Here is a 17,696-nt window from a genome sequence, read left to right on the forward strand (position 1 = left end):
AGATAAACAATGTACTTACCATTTAACAAGTTAATTTTTAAAATTCATTTGCCTCCTCTTAAATAGGCAATAAGTTTACTAAGTTATTTTAAATTAAGTAAATAAATCAATAAAGTAACTTATCACTATTTATTATTTTTTTAATAAAAATGCATTTGCAGAAATGTTTCATCACAAACTAGTGCTACAAAAATAAATATAAAACAAATATACATGTTTACATATGTTACTTGTAACATATACATTATTTACATGTTCAAAATTCAGAAACTCCAGCATGTTTTGTTCATGATTCTTAACATGTCTAAAGTAGGGATAACAATAAAAAAGCACAAATACACCACACACCATCTATATTTTGGCTTCAAAAGACTGTTCAATACAAACATATAAACACAGTAATTTCAAGGGTATATGTTCTAAGAGCAAAGTTAGGAGTCCTATTTTAGTCTATGACCACTACATTTTGTGACTCAAGTTCCATTCTGCTTTGTTCTCTCATTGGAAGACAGACATCCTTTATGGTACAGATTAAAATTCTCTTTTACAGAAAGGCTTTCTGAAGAAGTTTTTTAAAATAAAAATGTCACTTGAAAGCGAACAAAAAAGTTATTTATTAAACATATATCTAAAAGGAGCTTTAATCAATGAAAACTAGGAGTTGGATTAGAAAACATCAAAAGGATGGAAGAAAGACACTGTAATTTCTGTTTGATGCATTCTGGTAATTTTTCATTTTCTCCATACCTAAGTGAAGCAGAAGAGAAAAAGATAAAATCATAACTTAATCACTTGGTTTGTATGAATACCAAAAGGCACAGTAATTCTTCAGTGGCAAAAGGCAGTGCAGAAAGATTATACAAAATTATTAAGACACTAAATCATACTCATTTGTATCCTTTTAAAATAGATAAATTTCTAAATGTATTTAAATAATAAAATAGATCAAAAAACTTGAACAGATTTTATACAAGCTGAAAATCTAGATTCCTCATTAAGTTGAAGACCCTAAAGAAAATACAAGCTAAACACATTATAATAACATTTCCATTAAATATCAAGATTTTCCGAACTACCATATCAAGTAAAAATCTGAACTTTTATCTTGAACATTTTATACCTGTATCTTTCCACTTTCTAGAACATTTGGAAGATGTTGTTTTAACAAGACCTCTCAACCTGTGAGTTCTTTAAATGATGGTACTGCATATATACACACAAAAGCAGTTGGTAGACACCCACAAACTATGTGTACCCCAAGTATTTCCTCCACAATAAGCGCTTTCATAAAGTAGCATGTTTGTATTGGCATCACTGGCACCCTACCTCTTTTTAGGAAGTTATGGTTTGAAATGTGGAAACCAAACCACTGCTTTTTGTTGTTGACAGATTTTTCTTTGTTAGCATATGTATTGTATTAGCCTGGCATATACCCTCATTCAGAATGAATATATACATTCAAAAAATTCTTTTAATCATTAATCACTTTACATTAGATCAGGGGGTACAGCCTTTCATTTGGGAAAATAGTCTGGTTATCTATTAAGATAAAGATTCTTTGTTTCTGTGTTCTTTTATATAAACTATTAATACATTACTTAGAACTCAGAAGTCCATTACTTCTGAAAAGGGTCAACTCAGTTAGACTAAAGGAACAGTAAGGCTAAAGCAATCTAACCAACTGGTGTGGATAATACATACCAGCTACCTTGCATTCCTGTAGATAATCATAAAATATGTATTTCAAAAGACCATAAGCTGCTTTGAATATGTAACAGTTTAAATAATAAGATGAACTTTGTCAACATGAAGAGAGTAACTTATGTCATTTATTTCAACATATAGGGAAAAAAATTAGAGCAAAGGGCTGAATCTCAACCAGTATTTTAAAACTTACCTAGTTGTTTGACCATCTGGTGATGTATAACTAATAGAAGACACTCCTGCCTGCACGACCAGCTGGGACCCATCATTAAACTGAACCCACACAGCTCCACTAGTTAACTAGAAAAATAGTAAGCATACAAAATTACTATATAGTAGAGCATACATTTTTAAAAGGCACTTGTGTTTAACCTGTTTTTCACATAGTTAAAAAATAACAAAAAACAACCCTTTAGGTAACTACAAATTTGGGGCTGTGATGGCAGCAACATTTGAGAATACCCATATTTTTTTCAGGCGATTCCTTTAATAGATAGGACATCAGAAATTAAATTTATTCTACATAAATCCTGTTTTCCATTAATTTCTACTAGGATGTCTGAACAAGTGTTTTTCCTTTCCCATAGTATTTCTAGCTAAGAACAGATTTAGAAAATTACCAATCAACACTTCATTAGATTACAATTTTCATCCATTCTTTGTTCTTAGGCCACAAGAATTTTTGTTCTGCCTGAGAATGTTACATCTTTGCTTTTGAAACATGTTCCTTTAGTCACTAATACTTACAAGTGCCTGCCACTCCAAACAGTACAGGGATCGAACACTTGGGTTTACATCCAGATTCTGTCAACTAACTAGTAGCAATGTGCAAGTCAACCTATCCATCATAAGCCATAATTTTACTCTCTGAAAGGAGGAGATGGCATCAACTTTACTAGGTTTTATTTTGGGAAATAATGTGACAATGTATGTGAAAAACATGGTACTACATAGGAGGTATTCACAAATGCTGCGTTCCCTTCATTTCCTACCTCCATAAAGGACTAAGCTGTATTTTACTTCACTGGTAAGTAAAAATTCCATGTGCTATACTCAAAAGTCTCCAAAATTCAAGTTTTCAGATAACATACACATATAGGTTTATACCTACATAAAATTCTTTAAGTTTGCAATTCAGTGTAGACCCAATTCAAAAAATCTTTTCAGCCAAATCAAAGTTACTCTACTAATATAGATTACAAATACTTTCTAAAACTTAAAATGCCTGGACATTCTCAAGTCCTAATGTTTAGCCATTATCATGACCTCTACTTGGTATCAACTAGTATCTACAGTTTTCCACATGTATACAAATAAAAAATTTTGAAAATTATTAATGACACACCCAATGCAAAAAAGGTGTAAAAACTTTCCTGCAAAGAGAAATCTTTAATTTATATTTTTTGGTCACTGCCAATCACTGTGGAAACCAAATTACTACATACTTAGAAAATTAAAATTCACTTGCTTAAAAGCTTCTCACCTGTGTAGCCCAACCAACATTTTTCACAAAAACAGACTTCAAAAGTTGTGCTGATTTAGGAAGACAATCTTTAAGACTTCTAGGAGAGCTGTTTGTTTCAGAAGCTGCACCCGTAAGGCCAAGTCCTTCATTTGTAACCACCTACAAACAGTAAAAGAAAGGAAGATATCATTTCTAAGCATTCCAGTAAATCAACCTTAGCAAAAGTAGATAATGACCAGATTTTCATTATCTTAATTTATAAAAAAGAAAAGGTAAAAAAATATTACATTATAGAAAATAAATGCATAGGACAGGAAAAAAACATTTTCATTTTGGTAGACTTCTTTTATTCATTTCCCCAAAGATATAATTTTTCATAGCTACAATTATAAATGTTTGTGAACACACACACACACACACACACACACACACATCTATTTCTTTAATCTTGTATTTTACTATATTGCTATATCATCTTCATTGGCATGATAGTTCATTTGGTAAAAATATAAGTTTATTTAACCATGACCCTATCATGGATATTAAGGAAGTTAATGATATTTTACTAGCAAAAATAAAACTATATATACGTTAGTATATTTGGTGTTTTCCCTGAGGAGTCAGGTTAGGCCTTGCTGAGGTAATGCTTAAACTGAGAGCTGGAGCAGGAGAAAGCAAGCCATTAAAGGGTTCAGGAAAAGAAAAGCAGGTCAAGTGAACAACATGTGAAAAGGCCCCGAGAGTTTGACATAATTAAGCCCAGAGAGTGCTGGGGTAAAGTAGTTCAGGATGAGGCTGGAAAAGTAGCTAGGTGATAGTAAGACCACAGTCAGGTGGTTTTAATTTTATATCAAGGACATTAGGCAATCATCGAAGAGTTTAAAAGTACAGAAGTGACATACATTTACTTACAGGAGGATTAAGTACTGGTGCCTGTTTTGGAGAAGCAGCACTATTTATGATCATTCTATTCAGAGATGGTGTCTCTCTCATTGGGTAGTTTGGATCCACAGGAGGAGGAGGTGTTAAGGCCTTAGGTGAACTAGTACTACTAGGTCTTCTGAAGGAGAAAGACATGTCAAATACATCCCCTTAAAGCTTTCAATTTACAGAAAAGAGAAGAATGCTCATAATGTAAACACTAAACTTAAAAAAAAAATTTACACATTTTAGTCATATTTAATAAATTTTCAAACATTTACCTTCCTACGATTATGGGGAAAAAGGGAGCACTTCCACTTTTCTTTTCCTCTTCTGAAATTATGGATTCCAGTGCTAAACAAATACGGTGGCCCTGTTTCAAAAGAGTGCTTTCTGTCATTACTTCACCTATGTCATTTGTAATGTTATTAACTGGTTAAGAAAACACCTACTAAAAGTAGGTACATACCTCATTAGCATGGTTCATATACATTTTTACCTCCTCTTTTAAGCTATTAACTTCACTTTCACCTTTTAAGGTGTAAGATCTGCCAGTCTTTTCGATCACCTGAATTAAATCTTCTGTTTTGTGTATCTTTGCTCCTTAAAAATTAAGCAGAAAATGCTTTATCATTTCTATAAATATTCATTATATGTATATAAATATATATATATGATATTATATTCATTATCATACTCCAGTATACAATAGCTCCTAGATCAAGGTATCATTTACATTTACTCACTGGCCATTAATAAAATGAGGCTCTGAAAGTAGTATTCCAATAAATATATGCCATTTTTCTTTTCTGCATACATCTGGCTTAAGTTTGAAACTTTTATATTTTTCAAAAACCACTACTCATACAAATATGTAAGTGAAGGACAGCTATAATTATGTGTACTGTGTGAGTATATATTCTGTGTCCCTTAGGACACATAAAGGAGGAAACTTTACAGATTAAAAAGTAAACATCTTTATAGATTTAGAAAATAAGATTCTCTGGCTCAACCTTATCCTTTTGCAATATTTATTATTCTAAAAATTTGGTATATGTTCATTAAGTTCTGGTTCAACCTTATCCTTTTGCAATTTGGTATATGTTCATTTAAGTTCTAATAAGAAGTAGCATATCAATCAGAATGTTGTTACACACACACACACACACACACACACACACACACTAGCATATCAATCAGAATGTTGTTAAACACACACACACACACACACACACGCTGTGCTAGGGAATTCAGTAGCATATCAATCAGAATGTTGTTATACACACACACACACACACACACATGCTGTGCTAGGGAATTCAGTAGCATATCAATCAGAATGTTGTTACACACACACACACACACACACACACACTTGCTGTGCTAGGGAATTCCCTGGTTCTCTACAGGTTAGGATTTTGAGCTTTCCTTCCTGTGGCCTGGGTTTAGTCCCTGGTCTGGGAACTGAGATCCCACAAGCGCATGGTGTGGGCAAAAAAAAACCCAAACTGTACTGAATTAAAAAAACAAACCCACAATTACAAAGTTACAAGCTAAAGGGGAAAAAAATAACCATTTCTAAATGGCACTTACCATCATAAAACCAAACCTCAAAATCAGCACCAGGGGAATTCTCCATCAAAACACATTTAGCATATCTTGTAAAGTAAGTAATTTTAGGAGATTTAGATCTTACAAGCTGTACAAATCTGGAAGCATATTGATATTTTCGCCAGTACTTTTCTAGGCAGACAAAAGAAAGAAGTTACCTAATCTTAGGGAATGAAAATGTTGACATAAATTCAGTAACAGTCTTAATATTTATTTCTACTCTTTCTCAAAAATTTAAGCCAAAAGTTAATAATTCCATTACCCATGGTTAATAATCCTATTAAAAATAAAATATTTTAGAGATGGAAGTCTACTATTTTAATGAAAACTAAAGACAGTATAATAAAATTCCCAAGATGTATGTAACAAAATCTGATGGATTAGTATCATGACTATTAAAAAAAAAAATCTCTCTTTGAATCACTGACTCCTTATTAAAAGTAAGATAATGACTCTAGGGAAGTTTTAATAAATGAAATGAAAAGACTTCTATCTAAGATATCAGAACCAAATGACTTTGAGAAAAAGAAATGTAGCACTTTTTATATTAGTAAAGTACAGCATGCTAAATTTTTGTAGTTCCCTGTAACCGTGGTCATTTATGGGTTTCCCTGGTGGCTCACAGAGAAGGCAATGGCACCCCACTCCAGTACTCTTGCCTGGACAATCCCATGGACGGAGGAGCCTGGTAGGCTGCAGTCCATGGGGTCGCTAAGAGTCGGACACGACTGAGTGACTTCACTTTCACTTTTCACTTTTATGCACTGGAGAAGGAAATGGCAACCCACTCCAGTGTTCTTGCCTGGAGAATCCCAGGGACTGGGGAGCCTGTGGACTGCCGTCTATGGGGTCGCACAGAGTCAGACATGACTAAAGCGACTTAGCAGCAGCAGCAGCAGCTGGTGGCTCAGATGGTAAAGAATCTGCCTGCAATGTGGAAGACCTGGGTTCAATTTCTAGATCAGGAATATCCCCTGGAGGAAGGCATAGCAACCCACTCCAGTGGCTCTTGCCTGGAGAATCCCCATGGACAGAGGAGCCTAGCGGGCTATAGTCCATGGACACAGAGTTGGACATAACTGAAGCAACTATGCAGCAGGAGCAGCAGTGGTCATTTATAGTATTTAATAGTCTTGCCTACCTGCTTTAATTCTAATAAGGTTAGGTTAGATAGGTTCTCTCATTTTCTTTTAAGTCACCTTAGGGAAGTCTTACTACTCAGTACTTAATTTTCTAATTCATAATATCCAGAAACTGAACTGGGAGTCAAATTTGATTAACCACAATTACAAGGGATCATTATGTAGCAGAGAAAGATTTCAAAAGTTAAAAACCAGATACTTCACGTTGAATTTTTAACACTATTCTAGACAAATTGTAACTAAACAAGTGTACAAAGTATATTTGTGGACACATGACTAATATTCCAGAGTTAGTTTTTCCTTAAATAAAATAAAATTCCATTTTAACACAGAACATGCCTGAACACTGAATTAGTAAGGTACAGCACATCTCACCAGATACAAAGTTATAAGAACATAACTTGCAGCCCAAATGAAGTCAAAATATCTACAATTTATGATATCCATATGTATAGAGTTTATGTCTATGGATTTATATAAATCCATTATCTAAATTTATTCCCTGGTAAATTTACATACCTGGTAAATTATCAAAACTGTACCTACTGATATTATCAGTAGGTGAGGGTGGTCTATCAGCAAGAAGAAAACCTCTTCCATCATTTGGATAATAAATAGTGATCTGTCAAAAAATTTTAAGAATTCTAATTATATGCCATTAAGTTAAAGAACTATACTTTGTCACTAAAATTATAAAAAGAGCTCACATGAATATTAAATTTTATTTTTATTGAAAACACTAAATACTCTCTAAAAGTAATTTTTTCACTGTTTAAACTTAAGCCTAAAGTTTAGATTTTGTTACTAGTTATAATTATTTTTAAACCACACTATTTTAGTATGCTATTTTAGTTTCTGAATTCTATATATACTACCATATCAGGAAAAGTAATTTAAAAAATTGTTTTGTAATAGAATGAATGGAATGGTAAATACTTAGGTGATGAAGCTGCAAGATAATAAAAGTGAATCTACATTACCATACTCCCATCACTAGATATCTGAAGAACTTCTTTCACATATTCTTGAGATGCATAATCCTTCAGAAGCTCCACACATACCTCCTCTGAATCAAGTATGCTCACCTAAAAAAAAAAAAAAAAAAAAACTAAAATCAATAACAATTATTTATCAGAACATTCTGACATATATATTAGTGAAAAGCAAAGTACTTAACCATGGCAAAAACAAAAATTAACATAAAAAGAAAATAGCTACTTCACTGCAATAGTCTAGATCACAGGTGTATGTGAGTACAACTGTGAAACCTAAGGAGTAAAGGTGAGATGGCATAATGAGGTGTGAAATAACCAGTGAGCAGAAAGGAAGCAGAAGGCAGGGTGGAGATTTAAGGGCTTTGGAAAGAATGTTACTCCAATTAAAGGCAAGACTGGATGAAATGGAAAACAAGGGACAAACAGGATGAACAGGGAATTAAAAAATAAAAATCACTAGTCCCAATACACACAACATTAAAAAAAATCCTCTACTTATTTTTCATATTCCTGTTAAAACATCAATAGTTTGAGATGTTAAAAAGTTATATTTTCTAGTTTATCTTTTTGAGACTGGATTAAATATAGAAATGAAAACAAAAGATAAAATACTATTATTAATTTAGTGATGAGGATTGTGAATAATATTTAACACAACATTTGGCCAATATTACTTCTAAATGTTTTTCATTATCAACAATTTAAAGTTCATATCAGTTCACCATTCTTAAAGTATCCACAAGAAAACAATAGCTATTTTTCCATAAACATGCAATCTCTTTTATGTGAGTTTATCAAGTACATATAAAAAATGCAGGGACAGTATAGGGAACCGAAAAGATACCATGCTTGATACCAGAAGCCATATACTCAAGGAAATCATACAGTGATTTAGAAAAATAACAGACATACCACGGCCTTTTTGGTTTTCTGTCGGATTGGTTTTAACCTATAAGCAGTCAAAGGAGATGTAATGCTTCGTAATGTATGCTTCTGAGAGACCAACGGTGGCTCCACACCCCTAGTCTTGCTTTGTTCACAAGAAGGATCTAAGCCAAAAATAGATTCTTGCTGAATTATTTCAGGTTTAGTGTGATATGCAGTCATATATTTCACGGTATTAAAATGTTTTACAGAACATGCATTGTCAGAAGCATTGGGGCTCCTTTTGGCTCTTGTATCAGTCTAGGCATTTCCTGATGTGTCCTGAAAATCTGGACGGCCCTGGAAATCTCTGTTTGGGCTAATACTGTGGTGCTCAGTAGCTTCTCTTAAATGAGCTACAGTATACATTAAGCAACTTAGTGAATAATTAAAGTCAAGTCTACACAAAACAATGTCATGCTGGTTACAACAGTATAGTTTTTCATGAAGAACAAAAGAAATCTAGTTTAAAAAAAAAAACTCATAATTTTTCAGTTTAAAATATGGCATAAGGGACTTCCTGGCAGTCCAGCCATCAGGAATCGGTGCTTTCACAGCCAAGGGCCCAGGCTTAACCCCTGGTCCGGGAAATAAGATCCCACAAGCCGTGCAGTGCGGTCACAAAAAGAGAAAAAAAGATATGGCGTAATAAAATAGTGACTTAAAAAAAAGATAGTGACTTTAAAAGGATATTTTAAGCTAGCCTGCAAAGGAATACCTTTAAATCTAAGACTAGGAAAGAAAAGATACCAATATGAAATTAATTTTTCAATCAAAGCAAAAACTAGTCACCTACTAAATGGGTCACCTACTAATGCTAAACAAGCAACTGCCAATGCTGCAATAAATACAGATTTGAGAGGAGTTCCCAAATAATCATTCTACATAACATGTAAGCTAAGGACTATTTCATTTTTACTTACAAAATATGCAACTAAAGCCAAAACACACTAAAATATACAAAATAGCTTTAATATCATTAATACTTAATATTACAAATGTTATTTGTAGCTACATTTCTAAAAAAGCTCTTGTTGAACTTTACCTATTTAAATTTTATATATCAACAGTTCTAGAGTTCACATGGAGACATTTTTTTAAAAGCCCTTAAAATGATTAGAGTATATAAAACTTTGTAAGGCAATTTTTCTAATGCTAAATCTAAAAATCTGTATCTCGGTTTTCCCCTTAAGTGACTTTTACATGCTTCCCCTCCTCACTGCCACTGTAATAGAAAATGTCTTATATCAAATAACATACTTTAAAATTGCAGCAGCACTACTGGAGTATTATAAACAAGGGTACCCCAGACATGTCCATGTTACCAAACAAGAAGTATCTATAAACACAGTAGAAGGTTAAGTACAAGATTTAAGCACAGGGCAGTTTTATAGTTTAAAACACATAAGGTTGAACTATCAGCTTTAACAAGTACATATGAGAAGATTAATTATCTTTTGGGCTCTTGAAAATAATACACACACACAAATAGACTTGTGGTGACAAAACAACTCTACTTAAATTACACCCATATATTATGTACTTTGTCTGAAGTAATATGATACTTAGTAAAAATTATCCTCTCCTCTCCATATGTTTCTTCCATATGTTTCTTTTTTATTCTCACTTTTCCCCATAATTATTTTCCAACCCACTTCTGTGAATCTAGCATGTTCATTAAGGAGAAATGTTTAACTTTCAAACTCTGGGTCTATAAATGAAATAATGACTTAATGACAGCTGTTTAACAGTGTTTAGGTTTTAGAGGCTGTGTAGTGTATGCCAGGTCCCACTGGTATACTATGATATCCATACCCCCTTATAGTTAAAAATAAAATCAACCGTCTTTTGATTATTTTATAGGCACTGATACAGGTACTTATTACAGAGAGACTGTGAGAGCAGAGGGGTTTAGAGACTAAAGTCTCTGAGCCAGACTGCATGGGTTAGACTCATGTCTCTTCTATTTATGGACAGTGTGGCTTGGCAAAATAAGCTCTGTGCACTATAACTTCCTCATTTGTAAGACAGGACTAATAATAGTGTCTTCCTCCTATAGTTTTTGTGAGAATTTAAAAAGTTAATACTATATGTTAAGCATTAAGGACAGTGGTTAATAAATACTCAAAATGTATTGTTATTACTATTATTACAACTAGGTTTATTCAAAAATGCCATTATTTCCTTAAGAAAATCCAAAGAGAAAACTGCAATGCTTGCTAAGTGGCCAAATTATTAATATTTTAATAAATAGTCCATTAAAAACTCACCATTTATTTGCAGATTCCCAAACCATTGTTGCACCATTTCAGTCTGAGGTGTCTGGTCAGGAAATGGAAAGGGAGTTTTTCCTGGACAAAGATGATTGGAGCTAAAGAAAGAAAAAAAATTTTTCCATAAACTAATAAAAAATTATCTGATAATAACTTTGTAAGACAAAAATACTTTAAAAAGAGATTTCTTTTGATACGAACACCTAAAAACTTTTAGATTAAAGTAGAACTCAATATTTACATAACTAAATTGTCTCTACAAAGCTAAATTCCCATGCCAAAATGCCCATGGCACTGTGACACTATTTCTATATGGCTACTATCCTCTTGTAATTTAAGAATAAAAATTAGAGGGAAAAAAAAACAAACACTAGTCACTAAAAACCTAGTCTTCACGTGAGAAGCAGGTAACAGTATGATTACTTGTCACTTAAGCTCAGCTACTCTCTATGTGTGTGTGTGTGTTTATGTATGGTTACTGTTAAGAGTACTTTAGGGATCACACATGTTTAAAATATGATATACTGCACTGGAGACCTGCTTTATATAAAATTAAACATGACACTAAAAATTCCAAAGTATTAAACACATACTACAGATACATCCATGAGCACATATACTCATTTTAATTCTTAACTACAATTCAAAATTATCATTCTGACTTTCTCCCTATTAAAAAATAGAAATCATAGTTAAGAAGTGCCCCAGGAATATCTGATAGGGTTAGAAAAAAGGTACCCCCCAACCTAAGTTACAAGCAGCTTCATGTTTGTGATAATACAATGCTTATCTAAAAGTAAAATGCTTTTGATAGAATTATTCTTACAGTGCTTGATTGTTATCAGATCCTTCAAAAAATCCAGAACTATTGGATGTCTTTTCCTTAAAGAAGTGAAAAATATTAGCATCGTTGTTTGTGGGTGAGTATCTTTCATTTTCCTCCACTCCTGATCGTTTGGATTTTGAAAGCATTTCTGCTGAGTAACATCGTTCCATTGTATATGTTTTCACTCGAGACTGACCATGAGAAGTCTCAGATCTATCAGAGGAATGCGCTCTACGAAGGTATCGAGAATGTGGCCTTTCTTCTGCCTCTCGGATTACTCTTCCCCTTCCACTATTACTGGTTTCTTGTTCTTGATTGCCCCATGAAGTATAAAAGCTGCTTCCATCTCCTGAAGAAGAAAAATCACTTGGATTTTTATTCTTTGGAAATATAGTCATTTTATTTGGGAGTGGCTGTTCAATCAAAAGTCGTCTTCTGTCAAATAAACTACCACTTATACTGGTACTGGAAGAAGCTGTAACTGCTGTAGAAATTGTGGCATGTCCACTATCAATCGAGTCTTCTACAGTTCCTAAATCCTTGCTGTTTTTTGAAGAATTTCGGGACATAAAAGGATGATCTAATACTGAAGACAGACTTAAACGATCTGCTGGATTTCTACGAAGTAACTGGTGAATAAGGTCCTTGGCTTCTCTTGACAAAAAAGTTGGCATTTCATAATCTGCCAATACTACTTTATTTAATGTGTTCTTGACCGTGTCAGTGTCAAAAGGAGGTCTCCCAATAAGTAACGTATAAAACATACAGCCCAAGGACCAAATATCAGATTCAAGTCCATGTGCACTTCGAGTTGCAATTTCTGGAGAAATGTAATTAGGAGTTCCACATAATGTATAGTGCTTTTCATGTGGCATTTTCAACTGAGCTGCCAACCCAAAATCAGCAATCTTGATGTTCATATTACGTGTAAGTAAGAGGTTAGAAAGTGTGAGGTCCCGGTGTAATATACCATGCGAATGGAGATATAACATTCCTCTGATGATTTGGTGCATGAAGTGTCGAGCTGTTAGAATGCAAAAAATAAAAGTTACAACTTAGAAAATCTGAAGATTCAGTATTTAGAATACATTATGAAACCCAAGCACATAAGCTAATATTACAATTAATGAACTGGTTTGTGGCTTCGTTTCACCAACCAAAATACCACTCTGATAATTTTATAATATTCTTTAATATTTCCCTTTAAGACATCTAGGCACTCCTTGTAATCTTTGTCTTTTACAACTGATGAGTTTTCTAATACAGTTAAGGGATGCTTACTTTTATTAAGAACTGAGAATGACTAGAATTAACTAGAGGAGAAGGCAATGGCACCCCACTCCAGTACTTTTGCCTAGAAAATCCCATGGACGGAGGAGCCTGGTAGGCTGCAGTCCATGGGGTCGCTACAGTCGGACACGACTGAACGACTTCACTTTCACTTTTATGCATTGGAGAAGGAAATGGCAACCCACTCCAGTGTTCTTGCCTGGAGAATCCCAGGGACGGGAAGTCTGGTGGGCTGCTGTCTATGGGGTCGCAGAGTCGGACATGACTGAAGCAACGCAGCAGCAGAGTTAACTAGGGTAACCAGAAGTCCACAGAAATTAAGAGAAAATATTTATAATTAAACAAAAAATTCATAAACATGCTCAAATTTTAAAAAAGAGAAAAGCAACCTAAAGTTCCTTTGATGTCCCTATGTTCTGCATGCATACTCAGTCGTGTCTGACTCTGCGACCTCATGAACTGTAGCCTATCAGGCTCTCTGTCCATGGGATTTGGTTGCCATTTCCTTCTCCAGGAGACCTTCCTGACCCAGGGATTGAACCCGCATCAGCTGCATCTCCTGGATTAGCAAGTGGATTCTTTACCACTTCACCACCTGGGAATTGGCCAACTACACTTTCTCTTCTGTGAACAGTTTCCTTATATCCCTCATCCATTTTTCCTATTCAATTGTCTTTTTCTTTTTAGGCATGCCTTATTTTTCTTTTTTGATTGTGCTGGGTCTTTGCTGTTGTGTGCGGGCTTTCTCTAGTTGCAGCGAGCGGGGGCTACTCTTCATTGCATGGTGCATGGGCTTCTCACTGTGTGTGCAGAGCACAGGCTCTAGGCACATGGGTTTCAGTAGTTGTGGCCCATGGCTCAGTAGTTTCGATGGCTGGTTCTAGAGCAAGAGCTTAGTCTCTCCGTGGCATGTAGAATCTTCTGGGTCAGGGATTGAACCTATGTCCCCTGCATTGGCAGGGGGACTCTTAACCACTGTACCACCAGGGAAGTCCAGGCATGCCTTATATTTTAAATATTAATTGGCCAGCCATTTATTTTATAAATATTTTCTTCCTATCTTTAACTTTGAAATTTGTTGAAATGAAGTTGCTCAGTCGTGTCCGATTCTTTGCTACCCCATGGACTGTAGCCTACCAGGCTCCTTGGTCCATGGGATTTTCCAGGCAAGAATACTGGAGTGGGTTGCCATTTCCTTCTCCAGGGGATCTTTCCGACCCAGGGATCGAACCTGGGTCTCCTGCATTGTAGGCAGACGCTTTACCGTCTGAGCTACCAGGAAATTTGTTGACAGTATCTTTTGTGATATACATTCTTGGTTTTAATTAAATTGGTAATTCATTTCCTTCCTACTTTTTGTAAGTTATGTCTTATATAAGAAGACCCTACTATATAAGAAGACCCTACAATATTATGAAAAAATACAGTATTCATCATCAATATGTATATTAATTTTTCAATTTGTATAATGCACTTACTTTCAGTCTAAGGATATAAACATTTCCATGACTCTTAATATGTGTGACCAAATTGTTTTCTAAATGGGTTAAATATAGAATCAAATGGACAAAAAAGCCTATCAACAACCATCTTTCTTAGATTTCAATCTAGCCTGCAATCTCAGTTAGCAGGGTAAGATAATTTGAAAACAATCATTTCTGGAACTTCCTTGGTGGTCCAGTGGGTAAGACTCCAAGCTCCCAAATCAGGGGGCCCGGGGTTCAATCCCTGCTTGGGCAACTAGATCCTGCATGCATGCCACAACTGAGTCTGCAAGCCTCAATGAAGATTCTGGGAGCTGCAACTAAGACGCAGCACAGCCTAAATAAATAAATAGACAGATAGAAAACAATCATTTGTATGATGATACATGGACCTTACTTGATCCTGATCTGAAATATAAAAATGTTACTTCTAAGAAACTGTGGAAGCTGAAACTGACAATGTGTTTGACAGTAAGGAATTATTAGGTGTGATAGTGACTTTGTGCTTACTTTTTTTTTTTTTTAAGTCTGTCTCATTTAGAGATAAAAAGATGTCTATGATTTGCTTCAAAACACTCTGGGGCACTGGGGGAATAAGAAGAGTAAGATGAAACTATCTGACCATGAGTTGATAGTTCTGAAAGATGACTGGTAAGTTCATAGGGGCTCATATTGCTCTCTGTTTAAATGTTTATCATTTTCTACAGCAAATGGTTTCAGCAGGTACTTGTGTTTGACTCAGAAACTACTTTATAACTTTTCTAGATGTCAAAGGATACACATTAAACTGTGACCAATGATTTAAAATAAAGGATAGTAAATTTCTCCTTCTACTTTATTTCTGTAACACCTAAATTATTCACATGAATTAATAGCTGTTTAAAGTTTGGTGGTGGTGGGGGGAAACAGTCTCCTTTTGTAGCCTAAAGTAATAATTGAAACAGTTTTACTAAATATTACAAAATAGTACATTTGTCAAAACTACAAAAAGTAAAACTCATATCTACCAAAAAATTTTTTTAAAGGAAAAAAAAGAAGTATGGCTTACCTTCATTTTCTGAGAATGGTTTTCTTCTATTTTTTAAATACCTGTTCATTTCTCCATTATGGCACATTTCTAATACTAGGTACACATAATTGTTATCTTCAAAATAGTTATACAGCTGAAATTTAAAAGGGTGTAATAAATTATAATGGAGAAAAATTCAATGTCCTTGGCCACTTTCATAAAATGTGTATCTTACCTCCAAGATAGAAGGATGTTTCAATTGGCAATGTATTTTCACCTCATTTTGGACTCTCTGTACCATTCCAGCTTTGTACATGGCTTTCTTATCTATCTAAAATAACATGAGAGTTTCAAACATTCACGATAAACTTTCAAATGTGAATTTGTCATGTTAACTTTGAAAAAAGAAAATATACTTTGAAATATTCTTTAGTCCCTTTATCTACTTTTTAGACCAATTTATTCTGTTGTCTGTTTTTCCCATGCACCCAGCAGAGTGCTTGCCAGAATGAACATTCAATAAGTTTCTCCAATACATTCCAATATACTCTATCAACTTAAAGAATTTATAGCTCAACTATAGTATCTATGATAACAACAACAACACAAATTTAGCAAAGTTTTAAAAGAAAACTTCCCTTCCCTTTTTCTACTGGTTTAGGTGTTTATTAATCTGCTTATATTACTCCTGTTAGACTGACTCCTAACAATCAAGAATAGTATTTTAGCTTGTTATAGTGCAAAACAGAATTATGCACAAGGGTATTCTTCTTCTTATAAACAAATTATTATTTGTTCTTTGATTTCTACCAATTACTCCAAGTATGCATAATTAGAACAGATACTAGATCTAATGAACATTAGTAAAGATAAGGCATTTATTTAAGAATCCTTAAATTCACCTGTTGGAATTACCGTCTTTTGCTTAAGCAATGGGTTTTTTACACCATAAAGAAAAGGCTGGCAGCTAAGAAGTTTCTAACATCTCAAGTAGCAAACCTCTCTAGTTATTTGCAAAGTATAAGTGAGAAACTGATTAATATATTCTTACCATTTTGATTGCAACTTCCAAACCAGTGTGAATGGACTCAGCTCTATAAACACCAGCAAATGATCCTTTACCAAGCAGATTTCCAACTCTAAAATCCTTAAAAGTTAAAATTAAAGAATATGTGTGATGATTTCCAGAAGCAGAAAGGAAGAGAAATAGGAAGGGGCTGGAAAGAGGATAAAAAGGATCGAAAGGAGAATTTGCATTTAAAATTCAAGCAGGTATTACACCTCAATACAGCTGGTGTCTGGGGTAGACAGCATGTTGACGGCTTGTGTGTCTGTGAGCTTCCAGGCTGGTTTCTAGATACAGCACCCTAATGATCTGGTTCCTTAGCCTCAGCAACCTCCTCCCTCCTCCCACCTCCAGCCAACCCCTGAGAGCTAAGGGCCGGAACGGAATCCCGCCGCAGCTCCCGCCGGAGGTAACCGCCATCCCCTTGGAGAAGGGGGAGACACCCTAGCCCTGCTCTAGCGCGGCAGCTCCGGCGGGATCGCTGACCAGGGGGCGCGGTATCTACGGACAGAAGGGCGGGGCCGCAAGGGACTCACCTGTCCCACCGCCGCCGCATCTCCTAGGGGCGGGCCGCTCCGCCCCCAAACAGCCGGGCCCGGGTGGTTGGGACCCTCCCCAGGCACTTCGGAGCCCGCCCTGCAGCAGTTAGTTTCGTCTTATCCCTTTCGTGCCAGGGTCTCGAGACCCGGCACTCCGACTCCCGCCCGCCCTACTGGGGACTGCCGAGTCTTTTCACCTCGATCTTTTCTCCGATGCAGGTCGCCATATTTCCAGGCCGCGGTCCGTGCTCCCCGGATCAGCTCCCTTCACGCAGTTCCTTCGAGGCAGCACTCCAAGCAGCCAGCAGGTCTTGGCGCCCATCAGGCTCGGCTCTCTAGGCCGCCGCTCTTTGCGACGACAGCACAGCCACAGAAAGGTCTACCGGGCACCTTCTGAGGCCTGGGCGGCGCCTCCGCGCTCCCATTTTGAAAAACTCCCGCCGGTGG

General features: G+C 35.4%; 1 protein-coding gene and 1 non-coding gene across 5 annotated transcripts; both read right to left on the reverse strand.

The window, feature by feature from the left end:
- Window positions 1-115: 115 nt before the first annotated feature.
- PLK4 (polo like kinase 4) lies at window positions 116-17,586 on the reverse strand. 4 transcript variants are annotated; one of them, XM_055550728.1, is made up of 17 exons: window positions 17,447-17,586; window positions 16,696-16,791; window positions 15,880-15,975; window positions 15,684-15,798; window positions 12,832-12,885; window positions 11,862-12,210; window positions 11,033-11,133; window positions 8,751-8,887; window positions 7,824-7,928; window positions 7,363-7,465; window positions 5,684-5,833; window positions 4,560-4,693; window positions 4,372-4,463; window positions 4,082-4,229; window positions 3,188-3,328; window positions 1,898-2,004; window positions 116-747 (listed from the first exon to the last, which is right to left on the reverse strand). In XM_055550728.1, exons 1-17 carry the CDS (start codon window positions 17,474-17,476, stop codon window positions 645-647), a joined length of 2,061 nt encoding a protein of 686 aa, XP_055406703.1. In that variant the 5' UTR covers window positions 17,477-17,586; the 3' UTR covers window positions 116-644. The 4 variants fall into 4 exon arrangements, with proteins under 4 accessions (XP_055406703.1, XP_055406701.1, XP_055406700.1 ...); XM_055550726.1 differs by having other exon boundaries at window positions 4,082-4,226; window positions 11,862-12,885; XM_055550725.1 differs by having other exon boundaries at window positions 11,862-12,885.
- Window positions 14,362-14,433, reverse strand: TRNAC-ACA (transfer RNA cysteine (anticodon ACA)). Its single transcript has one exon. It is a non-coding gene; the product is annotated as a tRNA-Cys (tRNA).
- Window positions 17,587-17,696: the final 110 nt, after the last annotated feature.

This window comes from Bubalus kerabau, chromosome 16 (assembly GCF_029407905.1).
Source record: "Bubalus kerabau isolate K-KA32 ecotype Philippines breed swamp buffalo chromosome 16, PCC_UOA_SB_1v2, whole genome shotgun sequence".
Classification (NCBI taxonomy): domain Eukaryota; kingdom Metazoa; phylum Chordata; class Mammalia; order Artiodactyla; family Bovidae; genus Bubalus; species Bubalus kerabau.

Bases quoted from the DNA above. Each gene is read 5' to 3' on its own strand.
- PLK4 (XM_055550725.1), bottom strand. From the start codon at position 17,476: ATGGCGACCTGCATCGGAGAAAAGATCGAG. The intron at 15,976-16,695 runs GTAAGAATATAT...ATGTTATTTTAG, and splicing joins TGGAAGTTGCAATCAAAATG to ATAGATAAGAAAGCCATGTA. The intron at 3,329-4,081 runs GTAAGTAAATGT...TACTGTTTGTAG, and splicing joins CACCAGTACTTAATCCTCCT to GTGGTTACAAATGAAGGACT.